This window comes from Nomascus leucogenys, chromosome 4 (genome assembly GCF_006542625.1).
Source record: "Nomascus leucogenys isolate Asia chromosome 4, Asia_NLE_v1, whole genome shotgun sequence".
In the NCBI taxonomy this organism is placed as follows: Eukaryota; Metazoa; Chordata; class Mammalia; order Primates; family Hylobatidae; genus Nomascus; species Nomascus leucogenys.
In genome coordinates this window covers 15,966,703-15,991,208 of record NC_044384.1, presented here as the reverse complement: position 1 = coordinate 15,991,208, position 24,506 = coordinate 15,966,703, and the positions used below count along the sequence as shown (strand labels likewise).

The following is a 24,506-nucleotide window of genomic DNA, read 5'->3' as shown; positions in this document are numbered from 1 at the left end:
GGCTGTCTAATACTATAATATTTACTTTTGCTTTATTTCAGTTCAGAAATCTGGGGTGATTTGAGAAATAGCGAGCCCCATGAATGTGTCTGCTTGGGGGTTGGAAACAGGCCACTCACAGGCCACTGAGGACAGAAATGTCCACCAACGAGAAGAGATAGTTTTAGGGTATTAGTGACAAGGATACTGGGCCAAGGGAACTTTTCCCTTTTTGTTAGAGTTATTTGATGATTACCTCCAAGGCTGAAAAAAATGAAGCTTTAAATTATAAAAAATAAATAAATCTAAAAATATAATATTCCTAGAAAATGTACCAGGAACTAATTTCATTTCCTCATTGTCCTCTAGGCTGCACTCCATTTCGCAATGGCCTCCCTTGCTGCAGCAAATGCAGAGTTTTGCTTCAACCTGTTCAGAGAGATGGATGACAATCAAGGAAATGGAAATGTGTTCTTTTCCTCTCTGAGCCTCTTTGCTGCCCTGGCCCTGGTCCGCTTGGGCGCTCAAGGTGACTCTCTCTCTCAGATTGATAAGGTCAGTCTCAGCTTTTGCAGTTAATCATCGGGACAAATTGTTTTTCCCACGAGAACATTTCATTGCAATGGTCCCCATGTTAATGGAGGTCATCATGAGGCGCAAGGTGTCACATCTTCACACATTTCCACGGGGCCTTGGGTGTGAAGAAAGCACACAGCTTGCAGTACTTGTTTTTGAGCCAAGAGGCAGCAGAAATATTCCAAGCACGCAGCTTTGATGTTTTCCCTTAGTGCAGTGGTTCTCAAAGTGTCTTTCCCAGACCAGGATCATCAGCACCGCCTGGAGAACTTGTTAGAAATGCAAATGTTGGGCCGGGCGCGGTGGTTCACGCTTGTAATCCCAGCACTTTGGGAGGCCGAGGCGGGCGGATCACGAGGTCAGGAGATCGAGACCACGCTGAAACCCCGTCTCTACTAAAAATACAAAAAAAAAAAAAAAAATTAGCCGGGTGTGGTGGCGGGCGCCTGTAGTCCCAGCTACCAGAGAGGCTGAGGCAGGAGAATGGCGTGAACCTGGGAGGCGGAGATTGCAGTGAGCCGAGATAGCGCCACTGCACTCCAGCCTGGGTGACAGAGGGAGACTCCATCTCAGAAAACAAACGAACAAACAAAACAAAAAAAAAAAAAGAAAGAAAGAAATGCAAATACTTGTGCTCTACCCCAGAAGTACTGAGTCAGGAACTATGGGTGTGGGGCCCAGCACTCTGGGTTTTAATGAGCTCTCCAGGTGCACATGAAAGGTTGAGAACCACTGCCTGAGTAGATACAGTTGAGATAGGAGAGTTAGAAGGAGATTCCAATGACATCCCAGTTTAAGCACTGGTTACCTGGGCACAAAAACATCATAGTACATTCCAGATAATAGCAGCCTACCTGAATAGTCCTCACATTGTCATCATCACCACCTTCACGGCCACCTTCAAGGAGTGCTTATTAACACACCCTTGCACACAGCTCTGGGTGCACTTTATAGGGAAGTGGAATGGTCAAGGTTTCCCTCCCTTCTCAGAAAATTGCCACTGAAACTCAGTAGCTCAACAGCAAGTGAGATGCCAGGTCCAGGCTGCATGCAGAGGCCTTGATGTCGTCCCTTTCTGCCCACCTCCCAGTGCCCACCTCTTGCCCCACTATTCCTCCCATTGTTTTAGTTCAGAAGGGATTGCCAGAGGAATCTGGTGCCTGTTGTAGCCTGTCATACCTCAGTTCATATGGAAAACCATTTGCGGAGATAATTTAAGCTAGAATAATTCCTTCCTTTATCTGAATAGCTCAGTAAACATTAATTGCTGGAGAACAACTACAGAGCCTTAGACTGCCGTTCTTTTCAAGCGCTAGAGCGGTTTACAACCTAGTACATAGGATACCACACTTTAATGAGATGATAGTAGCAACTATCTGCTGAGAACTTTATCAGTGTTCAGGATCTGGGATAAGCCCTAAGAATACGATCTTATTTGATATTCACGTTGGCACACTGAAGTGGGAATATTATCCTGATTTTATGGAGGGGTGACCTTACCGTGTGCTGGTAGATGGCAAACCTGAGATTCAAACTCAAGATGATCTTCTACAACTAGTCTTCTCAACTTTGGCACTACTGACATTATGGGCTGGATAAATCTTTGTTGGGAGGGGCTGTCCTATGCATCATTTAGCAGCATCCCTGGCCTCTCATCAACAGCTACTAGCAGCATACCCCTCCCCCATCATGACAACCAAAAACATTTCCAAGTATTTCCAAAGAATACCCTCAAAAGCAAAACCAGTCTCCAGCTGAGAACTGCTCTGAAGCCACCAAACTGAAATATAGCTCAAAGTACATCATTATGAAGCTTCAGTATTTTAAAGTCAGTATTTTGATAAATAAATATAAAGCCCTTGAAAAACATTCAACAGATAAAAATGTATTCATTCATAAAAATGCATAATGTTTCAGAACCAAGTGAGATGACTTGGTATCAGGGAAACACAGCCTTGGTTCGGGAGTTAGAAGATTGGGTCCAAGTTCTGACCTTGGGAAAATCATTTCATCTCTGTGGGCACTAGTGTCCTCACTTGTGCATGGAGGATGTTGATTTGATGATAAAATGAATAAAGAAAAAAACCTTACACTGTTATTGTGTTAGACAATGATATGCAGGCGCCATGCCTATGACTAAAGCTTGATTTTAATGCAACAGAAGACACAGCTCTTACCTACTGTGTGCTTTTATGTCAGGAGCAATCTTTCAGCTCCTGTCTGGTACACCTTCTGAGGTCTCCTTGCCCCGCACCTCATGCCTGGTGGACCAGGGTCAACAGCTCATGAGTCATGGTGAACTGAGAGAGCTGCTGTTCTGCTGGAGTTTGCTCTGTACTCTTTACTGCCTCATCAGTTACTCTCATGTGTGACTTTTTATAACTCTTACTAATATGATCTTGCATGAAAAAATATGTAAGAGGAGAAAAGGCAACTACAGACACAAAAACATTCATCTAATTTATCTGCACACATTTTAATCCTCTGTAAATGTCTTCTAGGAAATTAATTCTCAGCTTCTCCCCTGCTTCAGTTGGTTTCTCATTACAACACTCGACCCTCGACACCATGAATCACACATTTCTATTTTAAATGAATCCAGGCTCAATTTATGGCTTCCATTTGTGTGTCTCTTTTAAGCATTCCCATGGATCTGTGTTTCTTTTTCTTTTTGATGCTCAAAGTGTCATAGCTTGGCCAGTAGATATCTCTTTAACCCAATCTTTTTAAACAGTTCTTCCCAATAACTTTAAAATATTTTTGCTTTCTGACAAGACGTTCTGGGCTTGTCTTGAGTTATCTTAGCTTGAGTTATCTGGGCTTGTCTTGAGTTGCCTTAGCTCCAGAAGGAGCTCAGCTATTCCTTATGAAACTGTGGCTCTTTTACTCTATTAAATATATATTATAGAGTAAATATATATGTTTACTTGATTAAAGTCAAGAATCAGTGTGCTTGAGGTTCAATGCAGTTGAAGTGCCATGAAGGCTGCTCACCATTTGAGTGAAAGAGCTGGAAAAGCATATTTACTGACAAAGTCATGGGTTCAGACTCATGGTTTTTTTTGTTGTTGTTTTTTGTTTTTTGTGTGTGTTCTTTTTTTCATTTAGATCTAATAATGCTGTTCTTTCTTACAGTGTTTGAATATAAAAGTATTAAAAAGTGATTTTCCTATTTCGTAAGCTACTTACTCCTCTCTTCTCTCACAAGACATTTCCATTGAAATGCATTATACACACACACACACACATCCACACATTTCCTTTGAAATGCATTATTTTATATATTATATATAGTTTGGATTACACATTTGGATTACATATGTATGAGAGCCATGTGTTTGGACTTTTTTCTCTCTTGCAAGATGTTTCCATTGAAATACATTATGAAATATATACATACACACACACATATATATATTTTTCTAAAGTCATGTTTGGATTACAATATTATTTAAAAGTTGTACAAATTTGAATTTTCTAAAATGCAACTGAGTTTTACAAAAAGCATTTAAAAATAATCATTATAGTATATTATATATTCTACCACTCTCTAAGAAGAAATAATAGTTTTATAATTTGGCATGAATATATGGGTAGAAGCCCAAGGATGATTCATAGTATCCTTTTTTTAAAAAAAAAATCCTTAATCCAAATGTCCTGAAATTGCTTAGACTGTATAGACCCATGATTTTCCTCATTGCCATCATCTGAATTCATTAACCAGTTATCAGAAAAAAAAAATTCTGATTTCCCTACATAAGCACATGAGGGAACATGAAAGTATAGCACACTTTGTATTTCAGATAGAAACACCAAAGAATTCGATAAGAAAAGTAAGAAGAGGAAGAATTGTGATAAACAAACCCTTTGAAGTTTCATCTAATATTTATCACACATAAATATTTACTGCAGGTTGAATATTCCTTACCTAAAATGCCTGGGACCAAGTGTTTTGATTTTTGATTTTTTCCAATTTGGGATTTTTTTAGATTTCAGCATATTTGTTTATACATGAGATGGGATAGTACCCAGGTATAAACATGAAATTTATTTGTGTTTCATAAACAACCTATACATATGGCATGAAGGTAATTTTATACAACATTAAAACATTTTTTTTTAATGAAACGGAGTTTTGACCGTGACACATCACATGAGGTCACGTGTGGAATTTTCCACGTGTGTCATGTTGATGCTCAAAAATTTCAGAATTTGGAGCATTTTGGATTTTGGATTAGGATGCTCCACCTGTAGCATCATTATGCATCTTTAGTCATGGTAGTTTTACTGTTGAATCTACAATTTCTTGGATTTTTGTAAAGATAAAAACAGATACATATCATTTCAATATTTGACCCTTCCAGTTTACTAAGATTCAATTAGGAATATCAGAAAATCAACCAAATTCATATCAAAAGAGAGTAGTATCAGTAATGATCAAAGAATGATGTTATTTAAACTTATTAAAACTTTATTCAAAAAGTTAAGGCGCATGACTTCTGGATAGTCATATAATTTTAAAATTATTGCCTGGGTGCCACAAACATTATCTCAGAGAAGATATTAGTATGTTTGAATCACTTTAACATGGTATTTTATATTTTTGTTCCATGCATGTATTCCTAAATAATTCTTTCCAGTGGTAGCTTTAGGACTATTAAAAAAAAAAAAAAAAAAAAAAGAACTTCAGGGAGTTGTTCAAAAGTTACAGTCTGTCTTAAGAGAAATTTTGGCCAATGGGAAGGGGAGATTCTTTTCTCTGCAAGGCTTCACATGAATTACTAGGTTCTTTTTACAAGGTACAGTCACAGGCCATATAATGACATTTTGGTCTATGATGGACCACATATATGAGGGCAGTACCATCAAATTATAATGAAACTGAGATATTACTATTGTCTAGTGATGTTGCCACCATCATAATATCATAGTGAAATGCATTACTCACGTGTCTGTAGTGATGCTGGCATAAGCCAACCTACTGGATTGCCAGTTCTATAAAAGCCCAACACATACAATGATGTACAGTACATAATGCTTGATAATGGTGAGTATTACTGATTTATGCATTTACAATACTATACTTTTAGTAGTTATTTTAAAGTGTACTCCTCTACTTATGAAAAATAAAAGTTAGCTGTGAAACAGCCTCAGACAGACCCTTCAGGAGTGATTCCAGAAGGAGGCATTGTTATCATAGGAGATGATGGTGCCATGCATGTTAATGCTCTGAAGACCTTTCAGTGGGACAAGATGTGAAGGAAAAAGACAGTGATATTGACAATCCTGACTCTGTGTAGGCCTAGGCTAAAGTGTTTATGTCTTACTTATTCACAAAAAAGTTTAAAAAGTAAAAAAATTAAATAAATACAGCTCACAGGATAAGAATATAAAGAAAAAATATAACTGTACAGTTGTATGATGTCTTTGTGTTTTAAGCCTAGTGTTGTTACAAAAGAATCAAAACGTTTTTTAAAAATAAGAAGTTTATAAAGTAAAAAAGTTAAAGTAAGCTGAAGTTAACATTATTGAAGACAAAAATATTCTTTATAAATGTAGTGTAGCCTAAGTGTACAGTGCTTGTGAAGTCTACAGCGGTATACATTAACATCCTAGGCCTTCACATTCACTCATTACTCACTTGCTGACTCACCCAGTGCCACTTCCTGTCTTGCAAGTGCCATTCATGGGAAGTGCCTATACTGTTTTACCAGTTTTCATCTTTTATACAGTTTTTTACTATACCTTTTCTATTCTTAGATGTATTTAATACACAGATATTTACCATTGTGTTACAACTACCTACAGTATTCAGTACAGTAACGTGCTATACAGGTTTGTATTTGGGAGCAATAGGCTATACCATGTAGCCAAGTTGTATAGTAGGCCATGCCATCTAGGTTTGTGTAAGTACACACTGTAACATTCACACAATGCCAAAATCACCTAACGGTACATTTCTCAGAAAGAATCTGCATAAAGTGATGTATGATTGTAATAAGTAGAAGGTTTAAAACTTTGACTATCAGACATCAGTCAAATTATATTTTATAACTTATATTTATAGAAATGTACATAGCCATTTATATTTTGCTCAAGACATTGTATCATAATCAAATATGACTTCCAATATGTTCTCAGCCTTTACTGGTTAAACTTTCCTCCTTGAACTGTTTCAAAGATTAGTGAGCTGGTCCCATCAACTCCTGACCCCTCGTTTTAGGAAAGAAGGATACAAAGGGACCACCTAAGTTCAAGCCGGCCACTGCTCATGTCTCTCTCCATCTTATACTGAGACGATGGACAGTAATGACTTCCATTTGAAACTTTTCATTTTGGGAGCCCTGAGAGACAAACTTCATCTATTTTCTGACAAAGGATGAAACAATTATAATGATATAGTCCAAAGTATAAAGACACATGCTTTTATTTCCTTTCTTATAGTAGTCCAAATAAATAATTCCATGGAGTGGAAGGTCCCTGTTAAACCTTCCTTTCCTCATGACAAGTGACCAACCCCACTGTTCACCACTCACTGTTCACCAATGAAGTCGCAGCTGCAATAAAATTGACTAAAAAACTGAGGCAGGATTGTTTAAGGATACAGAGTACCCAGCATATTCTCTCTCTGAATTCTTTCTCTCAATTGAGGAGAGAAAACTGCCAATTTTTTTTTTTTTTTTTTTTTTTTTTTTTTTTTTTTTTTTGAGATGGAGTCTTGCACTGTCCCCCAGGCTGGAGTGCAGTGGCTTGATCTCGGCTCACTGCAAGCTCCACCTCCTGGGTTCACGCCATTCTCCTGCCTCAGCCTCTGAGTAGCTGGGACAACAGGCACCCGCCACCATGCCCAACTGCCATATTTTTTAAGGCATTGAAAATCCACGTTGGCCAAGAGCAGAGATGTTGCAAAGATGCAAGATTCTCAAAATATAGTGAAAGGTTGAAGATTAAAAGACTTCTTATGTTTTCATCATCTTTTCTTCATCATAACTGCATAAATGTTCTTGTAGACTTATATGACAGGTCTTTCAGTACCATATGCTCACAGTGACAGTTTATCTAAAGACTAAGAAAGCTCTTCTATAAATCAAATGCTGATGTTCCCATGGGCTGTTGAACCAGAATTGTTCAAGGGTCTCTGTCACACAGTCACTGCAGGTTCTAGTTAAAAATTTTGGATTTTGAATTTTTCCATAGGTGAAAACGTGCCATGCATAGTCACTATTGAAATAAAAATCACTTGTAAATAATTAGGTGATCAAAACTACAACTTAATAACAGCAATGACTTCTTGAACTTTGTTGTAAATATGGACATTTCTAAACTGAAAAATATTAAGCTTTCCAGTTGTATTATATTATGAATTTAACAAATTTTTCCTTAAACTAAGCCCACTTAATACAAAAATCTCCAAATTCAACACATTTTAAATTTTATAAACCTCCGTAAAATAATTTTGAATTAAAGGAGCAGAGGTGGCAAGTGCTGAAAAGTTCTCTTCCTTTGTCAGAAACCACTACGGTGAGGTTGATGACAGCAATGATGGTGGGATTAGTTAAAAAAAGTCAGCTTTGGGGAGGAAGGATTTAATAACTGTTATTCTGTATATACACTGCTATGAGAAAAACCCTCTATCAGACTAATATGGTCAAAATTATGGCTGATACACAAAATATAGTTTTTAAATTTGGTTGGTACAAATGACTACCTTAACTAAATTTGTATAGTGCCTCCTTTGTGTGAGACAATGTGTAGTTATAAACAATAAGACAGAAATATAAGGGATAATATTGAATATTAGAGATAATACAAATTCTAATTATGAGTTTGTATTCTTAATAAGCTGAAAGTTAGGGGAAGCACTCCATGTTGAAAACTCTGTAAAACATGGGGTAGGGAGGGAAGGGGAGAAAGAAAGAGTTTTAAGTGTTCATATGGATTTGACCCAGCCATCCCATTACTGGGTATATACCCAAAGCATTATAAATCATTCTACTATAAAGACACATGCACACGTATGTTTATTGCAGTGCCATTCACAATAGCAAAGACTTGGAATGAACCCAAATGCCCAGCAATGATAGACTGGATAAAGAAAGTGTGGCACATATACACCATGGAATACTATGCAGCCATAAAAAAGGATGAGTTCATGTCCTTTGCAGGGACATGGATGAAGCTGGAGACCATCATTCTCAGCAAACTAACACAGGAACAGAAAACCAAACACTGCATATTCTCACTCATAAGTGGGAGTTGAACAATGAGAACATATGGACACAGGGAGGGGTACATCATACACTGGGGCCTGTCGGTGGGTTGGAGGGGCTAGGGAAGGGATAGCATTAGGAGAAATACCTAATGTAGATGATGGGTTGATGGGTGCAGCAAACCACCACAGCATGTGTATACCTATGTAAAAAACCTGCACGTTCTACACATGTATCCCAGAACTTAAAGAATAATAAAAATAAATAAATATTTTTTTTAAATGGTGATGACATAGAGTTTTGGAGCCTATTTGAGTAAAACAGTGCTTTTTTACATAAAATGACATTTCAAGAAATTTAGGAATAATCATTGGTAGGAAATGTTGATAGGTTCCATGATTCCAAAATTACAAAAAATAAGAGGAGAATCTGGTAAGTAAAACTTAATAAATACTAAATTAACACATGAATTGATGACCTAATTTGTATTTGCCCAAATGTTAAAATTATAGCCGCCTGGTCACTTCAGAAAGAGGCTTATTCATTCCATAAATCACAAAATAGTCCACAGGTATTTTTATTTTTATTTTTTTTGAGACAGAGTCTTGCTCTGCTGCCCAGGCTGGAGTGCAGTGGCACTATCTCGGCTCACTGCAAGCTCCGCCTCCCGGGTTCAAGCCATTCTCCTGCCTCAGCCTCCCGACTAGCTGGTACTACAGGTGCCTGCCACCACACCCAGCTAATTTTTTGTATTTTTAGTAGAGACGGGGTTTCACCATGTTAGCCAGGATGGTCTCAATCTCCTGACCTCGTGATCTGCCCGCCTTGGGCTCCCAAAGTGCTGAGATTACAGGCGTGAGCCACCCAGCCAGTCCACAGGTATTCTGAGTTACACCATCGTATAGTGAAGATGGTGGTCACATTTCACTGACTATATTGAAAACTGTAGAGTTCCACTGCTGAAATATGATTTTCATTCAGTGTCAGACTGGGAGAGCTGTGCACTGAGGCGTTAATATCCGTGTGTGGACTGACTACCAGACAAGCATGATTTAATTGGAAGCGATATCACTATAGCATTTATGTAAATTGACACAAATTCCAAAATCCTAGTAAACCTAAGGGAAAATCAAGTTGTGGTAAAGAAAGAAAATGCAATAAAAATTAAAACCAAGGATGCCTGTTGATGTGCATTCAGAGTCACGGGGAGAATCTGCTCTAAGACATTAATGAACTTGGAATGGCAATTAGACACATTTATTGGGAAAGAATATTTTTATTTTTAAAACCTCTCGCAAACTGTTCTCGTAACCTCTGATTCTAATGATTGCTTTCCTTGTGCCCTGTTTACAGTTGCTTCATGTTAACACTGCCTCAGGATATGGAAACTCTTCTAATAGTCAGGTAAAGACAATATGTTCTTATATACCCAAAGGACTACAAATCATGCTGCTATAAAGACACATGCACACGTATGTTTATTGCGGACCTATTCACAATAGCAAAGAGTTGGAACCAACCCAAATGTCCAACAATGATAGACTGGATTAAGAAATTGTGGCACATATACACCATGGAATACTATGCAGCCATAAAAAATGATGAGTTCATGTCCTTTGTAGGGACATGGATGAAGCTGGAAACCATCATTCTCAGTAAACTATCGCAAAGACAAAAAACCAAACACCGCATGTTCTCACTCATAGGTGGGAACTGAACAATGAGAACTCATGGACACAGGAAGGGGAACATCACACTCCGGGGACTGTTGTGGGGTGGGGGGAGGGGGGAGGGACAGCATTAGGAGATATACCTAATGCTAAATGACGAGTTAATGGGTGCAGCAAAACAACATGGCACATGGATACATATGTAACAAACCTGCACATTGTGCACATGTACCCTAAAACCTAAAGTATAATAATAAAAAAAAGAAAAAGAAAAAGAGAAGGTGAGCCAGGTGCAGGGGCTCATGCCTGTAATACCAGAACTTTGGAAGGCTGAGGCCGGTGGATCACTGGAGCCCAGGAGTTCGAGACCAGCCTGGGCAACATGGAAAACCCCATCTCTGCAAAATATACAAAAATTAGCTTATAGTCCCAGCTACTTGGGGGGCTATGGTGGGAGGTTAGCTTGAGCCAAAGAGATGGAGGTTGGAGAATGTGGAACTATCCTTTCAAAGCAAAGAAACATGCTTTATTCATATTTCCAGATTGTAAATTTTTCAAGTAAAATTTTTGATAATTTACTTGTTATTTATTACTTTAGTAATATTTTATTTGCATATTGGCCATATTTGGGCAAGAAAGGATGAAGTTAAATGTTTTGCCTTTTTCTTTGTATATTCATAGACAACTTACATTGGTAAAATTAATTAATATGTGTGTTATGCGAAATCATTATCTTCTGTTAACAATTTTAAGTCCAAGTACTTAGTAAATTATTTCATTTGATCATAGACGCTATTTTGAGAAAGGGTAAGACATAGATGTATGTGGCCTTGTTTGCTGTTTTTATAGTATTTAAAAAAATTCTTTTATGGTATAATTTGCCTGTTTTATTTTATGTGTGAGATTATGCGTATCTTTTCAGTCCAAAAATAAATTTTTATACATCTTTTTAATAACAGCCAGGGCTCCAGTCTCAACTGAAAAGAGTTCTTTCTGATATAAATGCATCCCACAAGGACTATGATTTCAGCATTGTGAATGGTCTTTTTGCTGAAAAAGTGTATGGCTTTCATAAGGTAAGTGAAACTGCCTTTGTTAGAAGGACCTGAATCTTGTTAAATCCATTATCTGAACAAAAGCTTGTGTCTTTCTACTGAGCAATACAAAGATGGTTTTGTTTCTCATTGCTACTTATTATGTTCTCAGATGTCTTGAAAATATCATCACCATTTCCAAAGTTCAACTTTTTACCCAATTAATCCACATATTCAGGTTCATTAGACTGATAGGCTTCAAAACAGAAGAGAACGTGTCTATTGGTAGGGATGCTGAGCTATAAATGGAAAGGAGGAGCAGTCAGCCCATTTAGGGGTGTCCATGGCAGGCAACACATTCTGGGCTCAAGCAATAATCCCACCTCAGCTTTCTGAGTAGCTGTGACCACAGGTGCATGCCACTATGCCCAGCTAATTTTTTTGTTGTTGAGAAAGGGTCTCTCCATGTTGCCCAGGTTGGTCTTGAACCCCTGGGCTCAAGTGATCCTCTTGCTTCAGCCTCCCGAATTGCTGGAACTATAGGCATGAGCCATCTTGCCTGGCCAAATTTTATTTTTTATGTCATTAAGTTTTACGTATTTTTTTTAAGGACATAGACAAGTCTTAGAAGGAGATCAACATGACATACTAGTTGGACTTTTTAAAAAAGTATAAATGCTTAGTGGCTTCTAGCTCTTCTAGAGCTTCTCTCTCTCTCTCTCCCACTTTTAGACAGAGTCTAGGAGTCTAGCTCTGTTGCCCGGGATGGAGTGCATTGGCGCAATTTCGGCTCACTGCAACCTCTGTGTCTCTGGTTCAAGCGATTCTCCTGCCTCAGCTTCCCAAGTAGCTGGGATTACAGGCATGTGCCACCACGTCCTGCTAATTTTTTTTTTTTTTTTTTTTTTTTTTGTATTTTTAGTAGAGACGGGGATGTGCTATGTTGGCCAGGCTGGTCTCAAACTCTTGACCTCAGGTGATCTGCCCATATCAGCCACCCAAAGTGCTGGGATTACAGGCATGAGCCACTACATCTGGCCTGAGTTTCTTGGAAGTGGTAGAGAATAGCAACATCTACGTAACTATCCTGTCCCTCCCCACTGCTATCTTTATTCCTTGCTGACATCTTGCATGTATCAACCTCTTGCATGTATCAACCTTTCTAGGCCATGGACTACTTAAAATTACTCTTTGTGTGGTGGCTCACGCCTGTAATCCCAACACTTTGGGAGGCCGAGGCAGGCAGATCGCGAGGTCAGGAGATTGAGACCATCCTGGCTAACACGGTGAAGCCCCATCTCTACTAAAAATACAAAAAATTAGCTGGGCGTGGTGGCGGGCGCCTGTAGTCCCAGCTACTTGGGAGGCTGAGGCAGGAGAATGGCGTGAACCCAGGAGGCGGAGCTTGCAGTGAGCCAAGATAGCTCCACTGCACTCTGGCCTGGGCGAAAGAGCGAGACTCTGTCTCAAAACAAAACAAAACAAACAAAACAAACAAACAAACAAACAAACAAACAAAAACTACTCTTTGTGTCAGAGTGGATGGATGAATGGATGTGTGGATGGAAGAATGAATTAATCAGTAGATGAAAAGAGCTGTATCCAAGGAAATCACACACAAAGCTTGCATTAGAGGGCTAGTTTTATCCTGCAGATAGACAAAGGACAACTGGTGAATCTTCATTATTAGGATGAAAATCCTATAAACTTTAACAGGAAATCCACTAACAATACATGGTTTGTAATATATCTTTCTCTTCTAATTCTGAACATCTTTCCACAAAAATATATATGTGTATATTCATTAAATTACTAATGTGTTGATAAATTAGATCATTATGACTTTTTTTTAATTAAGAACAGCAAGTATTTCTTAGGCAACTATTATGTCCAAGGCAATGTGCTAGGTACTGGGAATAAAATAATAAGCAAGGCATATGTAGTCTTGACTTCACAGAATTTGCTGTTTTGTGAAGTACTCAGACAATCTCAAAGGTAAAAATGATGCATTATGATAACAGCTGTTAAGAAAAGAAATCAAGATAAACAGACTGTTAGAAAATGTAGGTGGGACCGGGCGTGGTGGCTCATGCCTGTAATCCCAGCACTTTGGGAGGCTGAGGTGGAAGGATCACCTGAGGTGAGGAGTTCAAGACCAGCTGACCAACATGGTGAAACCCCATTTCTACTAAAAATACGAAAGTTAGACTGGTGTGGTGGAAGGCACCTGTAATGCCAGCTACTCAGGAAGCTGAGGGAGGAGAATCACTTGAACCCAGGAGGCGGAGGTTGCAGTGAGCCAAGATCGTGCCATTGCACTCCAGCCTGCAAGGGGACAAGAGTGAGACATTGTCTCAAAAAAAGAATTAAAAAAAAAAAAAAGAAAAGAAAATGTAGGTGGAACCTAGAGAAGATATCTGTCAAGGAGAGACAGCCATACTTGGAACTAGAAAATGGATAAGACATAATCATGAGCTATATGGGTCATTTCAGGCAGAAGGAATGTTGTTCAAACACCTCTAGTGAGAGAGGACACATGGCATTTTTGAGCAACTGTCAGGAATGTGGTATGGTGGGAGAGCAGAGTAAGGAGAAAGTGGCTATGACGTAAGCAGGGTGGGGATCAGCAGAGCCTTGTCAGCAAGGTTCAAGGCTTTGTCTTGAGTGCAATAATGTAGCCTTGAAAAATTTGCAGCAGGAAGGGATGACACAGGCAAGGGAGCCTGGTTAGGAGGCTATTGAGTTATTTAATATGAGAACGCAGTGGTAAAAGCACGGGCTTTATCCGTTCTCTGTTAGCCTCCTCAAATCCATTTCAGATAAACTTAAGTTTAAACAGAGTATTTGCTGTACAAATTCAACTTCAAATACACCAGATCCCCTTCCAGTCCTATTTGCATATATCCCTATATTTACATACTCATCTTTGAGGCAGAGTTGAACCTTTGAATAAAGCAGTGGAAATAAAAAGTTCAAAAATACATTTCTTATATACTTAGCTGGTGATGATTTGTAAATACAAGAACTATATTCTTCTTTGTAGGACTACATTGAGTGTGCCAGAAAATTATATGATGCCAAAGTGGAGCGAGTTGACTTTACAAATCATTTAGAAGACACTAGACATAAAATTAATAAGTGGGTTGAAAATGAAACACATGGTGAGTATTGAAATACCTTATTTTTCTACAAGATTTGTCAGTTCTATATGTGAATACTGAGAACAAAAGCTAGGAGTCTTTTGTACATACAAGGAACAGCTCCTCCTAGTTCAAAGTAATGATTGCTGCTACTTAAAATTGCTTTAGTATTTGTCTGCAATGTGGTTTTGAATAATCTTGATAATTTGAATGCTTTGTGCTTTTCAGAAGTTCAGTCTTTTACATTATCCCATTTCATTGGCAAAACCCTGCAGGACAAACATATTATTGTGACCACTTCATAAATGAATAACAAGCTGAGTTAATTTGATAAATTAACCTCAATATCTCACCCTAGTTAGTGAACAAAAACTAAGAGTTATTATTTTCTTGTTTCTTGTTATTACTTTCAATGACCACATTATTATTTTCAGTGACCACAGCATAACATTTCATTTAATAATCAATCTGTTTTTTAAAGATAGGGCTGATTTTCATACTTTATAACTGCTTTATGGACTGAATCTTATTAAAGTTATAACATTCTACGTCAAAGAAATAAATTTTCATGATATTGCTTTTCCCAAGGATGTATAATATATCTCTCATTTTAAAATGTTCTTTATTTATCAAAATAATTTATGTAACAAAGGTAGTACCTTCCAGAAAAAGTATAGCTCTTTATTGGTAAGTCTCTGTCACAACTAAAAACTGAATTCCAGCTAATGTTCTGGTTTAGTGAAAAGCAAATAAAGAAATTTATTAATCCTTGCTTTGTTCATCAACCAATTCCAAAGCTAGTAGCTGTTTCATTACCTAAGGGTTGGCCTTGATTTGTACTCTAAACATTGTACCTGTATTTACTGAGCCTGGCTGTGCCTCAGAAATGTGAGATAACTATATCTTGCACTTTTAAATGCAAACTTTCAGCAGCATACACTTAGTCCTGGGACTAAGAATGCGGTGTATAAATTTTCTTTTTAGTCATTCATTCCTCATTATATTCATAGTGGGTTACTTTGATGTTTAGCCATCACATGTTTCATATATAGCACTTATAAATCAAGAGAAACTATGTAATTATTACTTTTCTAAAATCTAGGTGAGATTCTATTTAGTATTTAATATAAGGGTATCAGATTGCTAGCAACTTTTTCTATTTAGACTATTTATTTCTCTGCCTTCCTTTCTCATGCAAATCTATGCTAATTACTCTAATTTTTCATAAGCATATGTACTCAATATTTATTTGAGGAAACACTTAAAAATGTTGCTAATATTCTAAACAACCCTACCCAGGTCTTGAAGCCCACATCCTCTACACAATACCAAAGCCATCCTTTTGAAAGGCAGATCAGATCCATCATGACCATGACCTTTCTTGTCTTTCAATGAATCCTGAGCAATTATTTTCCATCACCTTCAAAATAATCCAAAATTCTTACCAGACATTCAAGCCTCTTCATTATCAGGCCTTTGCTTCCAATCTTGCCAACCTTATTCTCCCTGACAAATACACCTTGCTCTTCCAGGCTCTGTGCCTTTGAATAAATAGTCTCTGCTTTATGGAAGCTCTTCCTGCTCTCCACTGTTCTTCAGCTAAAGCAGACAGCCACAGGAAAAGTTGGGTGACTTTAATCTGTGCTCCCGCAGTGCACTGAGATCAGACCTCTATGTCACTGGTGGGTTACAACTGCTCTTTGGATGTTGACTTTTCTGGCTGGACTGGGAGGTCAATGATGGCACAGGCTATGTCTTTCACATTTGTAATTCAAATATGCAGAATAGTGCATAGCATCCAGCAAAAATTTTATTAATGTGGAATGAAGGAGGGCATTACCCTTTCAATGGATTGAAGTACTGTAGTCACAAAAGGTGGCCTAGTCAATGCAGTAAAGGCACTTTGATACCTATGAGCAGGGACCCTGGGGTTGTCTTCCTGGGTTGGAATCCTATTGCTATCACTTTCTGGTTGTGCGTCTTGATCTCTTTGTGCCTTAGCTTCCTCAACAGGAAATGGGAACAATAATAGTGCCTACCTCACAGGGATTATGTGAGGATTAAACCAAAGATTGCATCTAAAAGGCTTAGAAAGTGCTGGACACATTAATTGCTCATAGGTTATTCTTAATATTCTTAATGGTGTTATTATGTGTTAAGAAAAAAACTTCATACCAATTAATGGTCTTTTAAATCAGTTTTAAAATTATATTAAAATAAACCTTTTTCCCTCAATTTTTTTTCAAAAGGCAAAATCAAGAACGTGATCGGTGAAGGTGGCATAAGCTCATCTGCTGTAATGGTGCTGGTGAATGCTGTGTACTTCAAAGGCAAGTGGCAATCAGCCTTCACCAAGAGCGAAACCATAAATTGCCATTTCAAATCTCCCAAGGTATGTTGTCAATCTCCTATTAAATTTGGAACTTTTCCCCAATAGCATTCCTTTGCAGGATGGTGATAGTTACATAGTAAACTCTAGGTTCACCGTTTTTAACCCATTTCTTCTTTTGCATTACCAATACTATAAGGTCAGTTGCTTTATAAAGCAAACTTTCTATTTTCCCTGTCATGCAGGCTATGAAACACCACCAAAGGTATCTTGTAAATTGGTATTCTTTAAAATGCATTCAAAATGGAAAGAAGTGGTATGAATGTATCTTAAGATATTATAACTGGAGGCCTATAAGAACAAATACGACCAAATTGTATTTTTCATTTTTCATCATTTTTACCATGGGGTCTATATTTAAAATCATTTATCATCAATGATTTTCCTGAGTCACAGCAGGGAATGTGTTTTCTTTTGCAAAGAGAAAAGTTATATTTAGTAAAGTTAAGCATTTCCAAGTACAAGCCATATGTATTTCTTCACTTAGTTCTGTTTTTGATCTAAAACATCTTGTTACCAACCTTTATAAAACATATATTCTTGGGTTTTAAAATCAATTTGTACACAGTAATCTTAGTACAGCAGAAACAACAAAGCTTTTGCAGTCAGGAATGTTGTATTGGGGCCCCTGCCTTGCTTCACAGAAGCTGCATTCCTGTTTCCTGTGTTATTCTTTTTCTCCTAATTTCTTTTTATTTTAAAAAGCATTACTATAGCATAGTATTGTTTTAAACACTCTTCCTGCTAGTCCACACACCCTATGTAAGGTAGCTATAACAGACAGCTTGTAATGTAATATGCTATGGAATCTAGATCTCTGATATCAGTGTTAGTTCTATCATATTAAAAATTGGTGACATAATCTCTCCAGCAGAACCCAGATGTGTGATTCTTTCCCTGCCCCAGTGAGACATCCTGTCTATCACATCCCAGTCCCCATGTGTGTCAGGCTCAATTCTGCGGACCTGTCTCACTAAGCGGGTAGATTTCATGTGTGTTCTTTCTGAGGATTGGACTCTAAGTCAAAAAAGGCAACCTTTCCAGAGAGAGAAGGACCTTTGGTTCAAGGACAGAGAATTATCTGTCATCTGTCCTCCTCATGTAGGATGTTTTTTCCTAAAAGGGGATATTACAGAAATGTTGACAAGTTTGCAGATCATAATATCACTAGGAGAAAATTTATTGTACCTCAATGGTGTCTCTAAATCTGTAAATGATAATCTCAAGATAAGAGCTACTTATTTTTTTGCCCTAGTGAATTTGAGGGACATTATCAAATACCTTGCAGGAATTTTTATTTTTCCAAGACCTCATGCTTAAATAGTGTATTTTTTTTTTGAGACAGGGTCTCACTCTGTTTCCCAGGCTGGAGTGCAGTGGTGAAATCACTGCTCACTCTAGCCTTGACCTCTTGGGCTCAGGTGGTCCTCCCACCTCAGCCTCCCAAGTAGCTGGGACTACAGGCATGTTCCACTACACCCAGCTGTTTTTTTTTTTTTATTTTATTTTTAGTAGAGATGCGGTCTCACCATGTTGCTCAGCCTGGTCTTGAGCTCCTGGGCTCAAGTAGTCGTCTTGCCTGGACCTCCCAAAGTGCTGGGATTACATGCATGAGCCACTGCACCTGGTCTTAAATCGTGTAATTTTGTTAGTACTAGTCTGTATTTTACTTCTGAGAAGACAAAAAAAACCTATAGCATTCATTTTTCATTTTAATGATATTTAGTAAATTTTCATTACTTATTATAGAGACTTTTCAGTTAAAATACTAAGTACAAGGCAATGTTCCAAGTGCTGGCTATATTAATTCACATAATCCCCACAACAATCCTGTACAGCAGGGATTATAGTCATTCCCATTCTATAGATGAGGAAATGGAGGAACAGAGAGGCACAGTAACTCACCCAAGGTCACACAGTTAGGAAATTTTAAACTCAAGGAATCAAACTTGAAGTCTTGGCTTTACCACTAAGATTTGCACCAATGCAATCACTATTGATAACACGTCAGGAAAAAATCTGCAGGATCAACTGAGCAAAAATTTATTGACCAAGTGCAATATTCTTATATGTATTTGGTTAATAAGTAAAATGAGGTGGGATTATAAATAATTTTTTGTGACTTGACTTTCAGTGTTCCGGGAAGGCAGTGGCCATGATGCATCAGGAGCGGAAGTTCAATTTGTCTGTTATTAAGGACCCATCAATGAAGATTCTTGAGCTCAGATACAATGGCGGCATAAACATGTACGTTCTGCTGCCTGAGAGTGACCTCTCTGAAGTAAGTTACGACTGTCATTTTCACTACTGGGAAATAAGACTTTTAGGATACTGTTGATTCAGTTTTCATTGATAAACTGTAAGATTTCAGGGTATTGAGATATTAGAGACTTACCTACTTATTAATTTATTTGACAAATATTTAAGGAGTACCTAGTATGAGCCAGACACCATTATAGTTGCTGAGATTGACTTAACTCAGTTTAGCATAATTTTAGTTGAGTAGTGATCAAGTTGGAACACTTTCAAATGTCAGCTATGGAATTAAAAACACATGAGTTTAGGTCTTTTTGGTGTTTGGCCATGAATACAGTCTTCCATGTGTTATTGAAATTTTGCTGGACTGAGCATCTTTAGGCAGGTATGATATGATAGAGTCCTGAGCCTTTTAGAATTAAAATGTATGATCTCACTGTAATTGGACAAGAGGGTCTCCCTGCCTGCTGCACAGACAAAATCAATTCACTGAGGGCACAGCATTGTAGTAAAGAGAGTTTAACCGATGCAAGGCCGACCATGCCACATGGGAGATGAGGTCACTACTACTCAAATCAATCTCCCTGAAGGTTCAGAGGTTAGGAGTTTTCAAGGATAGTTTAGTGGGCAGGGGTCTAGGAAATGAGTGCTGTTGACTGGGTGGGGATGCAGTCGCAAGTGTGTGTAAAACTGTCCTCATGCACTGAGTCCACCTGTGGACTCTGTGGGGGCCACAAGACCGGTTTAGTCATGAGTCCAAGTGGAGTTAGTATCAGAAATGTAAAAGTCTGAAAAGACATCTCAAAAGGCCACTCTTAGGTTCTACAATAGGGATATTATCTATAAGAGTCATTGAGGGAGTTATAAATTTTATGGCCTCCGTAACAATGATTTGTTAATGTTTACTACGCCTACACTGTGGTGGAATTCAGGCCTCTTTCATAATCATAATCATGTGGTCTTTCATTAGTTTTACAAAGGTGGTTTAGTTTTGGGAAGGGCTATTATGATCCTTGCCTTACATTTAAACTATAAACTAAATTTCTTCCAAAGTTATCTTAGCCTATGCCAAACAATGACCAACAACAGCTTGGAGGTTAGCAGCAAGATGGAGTCAACTATGTCAGATTTCCTACTGTTATAATTTTGCAAAGGCAGTTTCATCACTCCATGCTGCTGTGTCTCAAGTGAAAAGCAGAGTTGAGGGACTGCCCTGTGACTGATGTGGCAGGAAAAATGGACCAACAGTGCAATGGGAAGACGGTGGGGGCCATGCAAGCCAGACACCACAACTGAATCTCAGAGCCTGATCTTTTTTCAGCCCTTTTTCTGCTTTTCCTCCTCCTGAACTTGGCTCTTTGAGTTTGATATGCAATCTCAGAGGACTGTACTCATCTCCCTTCTCTATTCTCTCGTTAAAAAGGAATAACAGGTGCCATTTATTGAGCACCTACTACATCCCAGGCTATGTGCTCTGAGCTTCATTTATATTATCTTGTTGGATGTTTATAGCAAGCACGTGAGATAGGAAAGGGAGGCTGAAGAATTTAATCAATTTTTCTGATAGATGCATATGTATAGATATGCATATTTGTGTGTATGTATGTGCACACACATATATGTATGTCAGCTACACTGAAAAGTTACAATACACTTAAAAGTGTTTTGTTTTGACTTGGAAAATAATGAATATTTGCTGTGGAGTAACAGGACAGTGGACTGAATATAAAGAAACAGACATGCCTACCATCCAAGGGGCATTACTATGATTTAAAAACATGACTTTAAAGCTTTGGAATGACACTTTCTACATAGACAAAGATTACGGAATTTTAGCAATAACTTTCTTTCATTACGTTTTCATCTTAATTATTTTGACATGAGAAGCAAGAGAAATGTCATAAAATTGGTACTATTAAATATAAAGTAGGACCATATAAAATATTGGTCTTCATATTAAATCTATAATTCACTTGATAATCTTCATAACAATCAGATTTTAGCATACAGCAATTAGTTTAACTTGAAATAATCTGCAGCAGAAAAAGTAGCCCCGATAAAGCAAGCTAACAATATAGTTTTGTTCTTGCCCTTACTGTCTGAATTTTCCTTTTCCATAATAGATTTCCTAATAATGTTTGAATCTGACTATTATAAACCTACATACTATATAATCTTAAAAACCTGCATAATCCTTCACAACCAGATAACGATGAGGAAGTTGGATCTCGGTGCACTAAATGAAAAAAAAAAATTCCAACAGGGTAAAAATATATTACAGATCAACCACAAAACTGAATAATTAAAACAAAAAATTCAAATTAGACTAAATTTGATTGTACAAATTTAGGTCCTTGATAAGAATACAAGGTAAATTTAATATCAGTAAAAAGTTGTTTAGGATTGAAGTTGAGCCTGAATTTGAGAAGAAATGTCCTTATGTAAGATTTCTAAACAATGTTTACGAAAAATCTTCTTATTCTAAATTGAGAATTTATGATCAATTCTCAGTATTCAAGAGCTGGTGAATTGGCTTTGTGAATTGTTTGTGGGCAGCGATGCTGCTGGAGAGAGATAAGGACTCTTCTAGCTGTGTAACTGAGGTTGCTTGCTTTGCATTCAGGCATATAAAACTACATCCTCCTGCACTTCAGTTGCCTCATCTGTTGAGAACAAGAAATTGATTTGAATTCAAGCCTCCCAGACAGTATGGGTAACCGTACTGGGAGATATTGGTCACTCAAACCTTCGAGGCTGGAGCTCTGGGCTCCTTGCCTCAGGCCACATGGGGTTTCTTTGGTTTACTCCAGTAAGCTGTGCAAACATTTTATCTGTCTTTCATGATGAGGAGATGGCTAGGAAATATTGATTTAAATGACCACTGGGCTCCTTTCTCCCTCTGATGGTCTCAAATTCCCAGGTTCCTTCACCTGTCTATTGCTCCACTTTGGCTGTATCTGCTCATGGGTGAGCAGAGAGCGGAATTGCCCTAAGGTGCAAATAAATCATGCCTTCTCAAAGTAGAGCAAATTAAACATGGGATTTGTTAAAAAGTACCTGAGCTATTCATTTTATTCATGTTCTGTTTCAAGACTTCCCAAGACACATTCATGTACTTGAACACAAATATCCAGGAAGCGATAATTATAGAAAACTGTGTATCTTTGTAGCTATTGTTTCATCTATCACTTAACCATATGATTCTAAATTATCTCTGAATTATTTTTACAGATTGAAAACAAACTGACCTTTCAGAATCTAATGGAATGGACCAATCCAAGGCGAATGACCTCTAAGTATGTTGAGGTATTTTTTCCTCAGTTCAAGATAGAGAAGAATTATGAAATGAAACAATATTTGAGAGCCCTAGGGCTGAAAGATATCTTCGATGAATCCAAAGCAGATCTCTCTGGGATTGCTTCGGGGGGTCGTCTGTATATATCAAGAATGATGCACAAATCTTACATAGAGGTCACTGAGGAGGGCACCGAGGCTACTGCTGCCACAGGAAGTAATATTGTAGAAAAGCAACTCCCTGAGTCCACGCTGTTTAGAGCTGACCACCCATTCCTATTTGTCATCAGGAAGGATGACATCATCTTATTCAGTGGCAAAGTTTCTTGCCCTTGAAAATCCAACTGGTTTCTATTACAGCAGTCCCCACAACATCAAAGAACCACCACAAGTCAATAGATTTGAGTTTAATTGGAAAAATGTGGTGTTTCCTTTGAGTTTATTTCTTCCTAACATTGGTCAGCAGATGACACTGGTGACTTGACCCTTCCTAGACACTTGGTTGATTGTCCTGATCCCTGCTCTTAGCATTCCACCACCATGTGCCTCGCCCATTTCTAATTTCATTGTCTTTCTTCCCACATTCATTTCTATCATTCTCCCCCATGACCCATCTGGAAATTATGGAGAGTGCTTAACTGGTAAGGAGAATGTAGAAGTAGCCCCAGGGATCCCTTTTGAAACTCTGCAGTTATCACAGATATTCTAGCTTCATTGTAAACAATCTAGGAAATAAGCCCAGCTGCTTTCTAGAAATAAGTGTGAAGGATAAATTTTCTTTGTTGACCTATGAAGATATTAGAGTTTACCTTCATACGTTTGATTTTAAATCAGTGTATAATCTAGGTGGTAAAAAATATGAAATTGGGATTGGGGACCAACCAAAATATTTCATTAATGCTTTCAATTGACAAATTTTGGCCTTTCTTTGATAAGACAGTATGTACATAGTTTTTTCAAATATTAAATATCTTTTAACTGTTGGCAGTTGTCATTTACAGAATCATATTTCATATGCTGTGTAGTTTATCAGTTTTTTCTCTATTTATCAGAATAAAGAAATACAACATACCTGTACAGTGTGATTGTTTTCCTCTGACCAATTGTAGGACAACTAGGGCTTTCTTTGTTTTCTAGGCAAAGCAATCAAGCAAGCAAGCAAGCAAGAATTCTTTTATAATATGTTTGATTTGATTCAATGTGGCTCATTTATTACACATAAAATTGCTTATACAGATATATAGACTGATGAATTAATTTTAAATAGTAGGATTTAAATTCATGAGGGAAATGATTTGTGTATATGAATATTTATAATAAGCCATCTGTAATTTTATAAACAGAAGAAAAATAAATTGAGAATCAGTAGATCATGCTGAACTTACTTATGAGTTTGTAAACAATGAGTCCATTGAATTATATTTTCATCAACAAAGACTTTTACCTGAATAGGAACTATATAAATCAGTGATAGCCTATTGCATGGTTCTGCAGTGCTTAATACCAGAGCTGGCAGATACCTAATTTTCAACAAATATTGTGGAATCTAAAAATATGATATAAATGAGTAAATATGACATGACTTGAAATATGTAGAAAATCTCTTGACCAAAATAATTTAACCACTAACCTGCAGCACCCGAACTATTACACCTTTCAGGGATGTTTATGGAAAGTGAATTTAAGTGGCATGTTTTGAGAGAGGAATTGATTTTTCTGATTACCATTCCCATCTACTACCGTTCGAAGCATGACCTCAGGAAATAGGCAATGGGAACATGCATTCGGATGGTGGCCATATTGTGTTGGGGGTTAGGTATCGACATACGGACTTGGGGAGACCATAAACATTCACACCATAGCACTATAGACAAACTAAATACAAACTTTCTCTGCAATTTTGGTTGGTTGGTCCTGCCCATATGTCCACCTCATGTTTAAGGGTCCCAACTTATTCA

General features: G+C 37.7%; 1 protein-coding gene across 4 annotated transcripts in view; it reads left to right on the top strand.

The window, feature by feature from the left end:
• The window catches only part of SERPINB7 (serpin family B member 7), a 55,487-nt gene extending 31,862 nt beyond the window's left edge, over nucleotides 1-23,625 (top strand). For 2 of the 4 annotated variants that reach the window (XM_012506250.2, XM_030810074.1), the window contains exons 2-8: nucleotides 349-534; nucleotides 10,119-10,169; nucleotides 11,395-11,511; nucleotides 14,513-14,630; nucleotides 16,859-17,001; nucleotides 19,133-19,279; nucleotides 22,486-23,625. In XM_012506250.2, coding sequence (XP_012361704.2) covers nucleotides 367-534; nucleotides 10,119-10,169; nucleotides 11,395-11,511; nucleotides 14,513-14,630; nucleotides 16,859-17,001; nucleotides 19,133-19,279; nucleotides 22,486-22,884 — 1,143 coding nt within the window. In that variant the 5' untranslated portion in view covers nucleotides 349-366 and the 3' untranslated portion in view covers nucleotides 22,885-23,625. The remainder of the gene's footprint in view (nucleotides 1-348; nucleotides 535-10,118; nucleotides 10,170-11,394; nucleotides 11,512-14,512; nucleotides 14,631-16,858; nucleotides 17,002-19,132; nucleotides 19,280-22,485) is intronic. The other 2 variants (XM_003264312.4, XM_003264314.4) reach the window with 2 other exon arrangements.
• The last annotated feature ends 881 nt before the right edge of the window (nucleotides 23,626-24,506 follow it).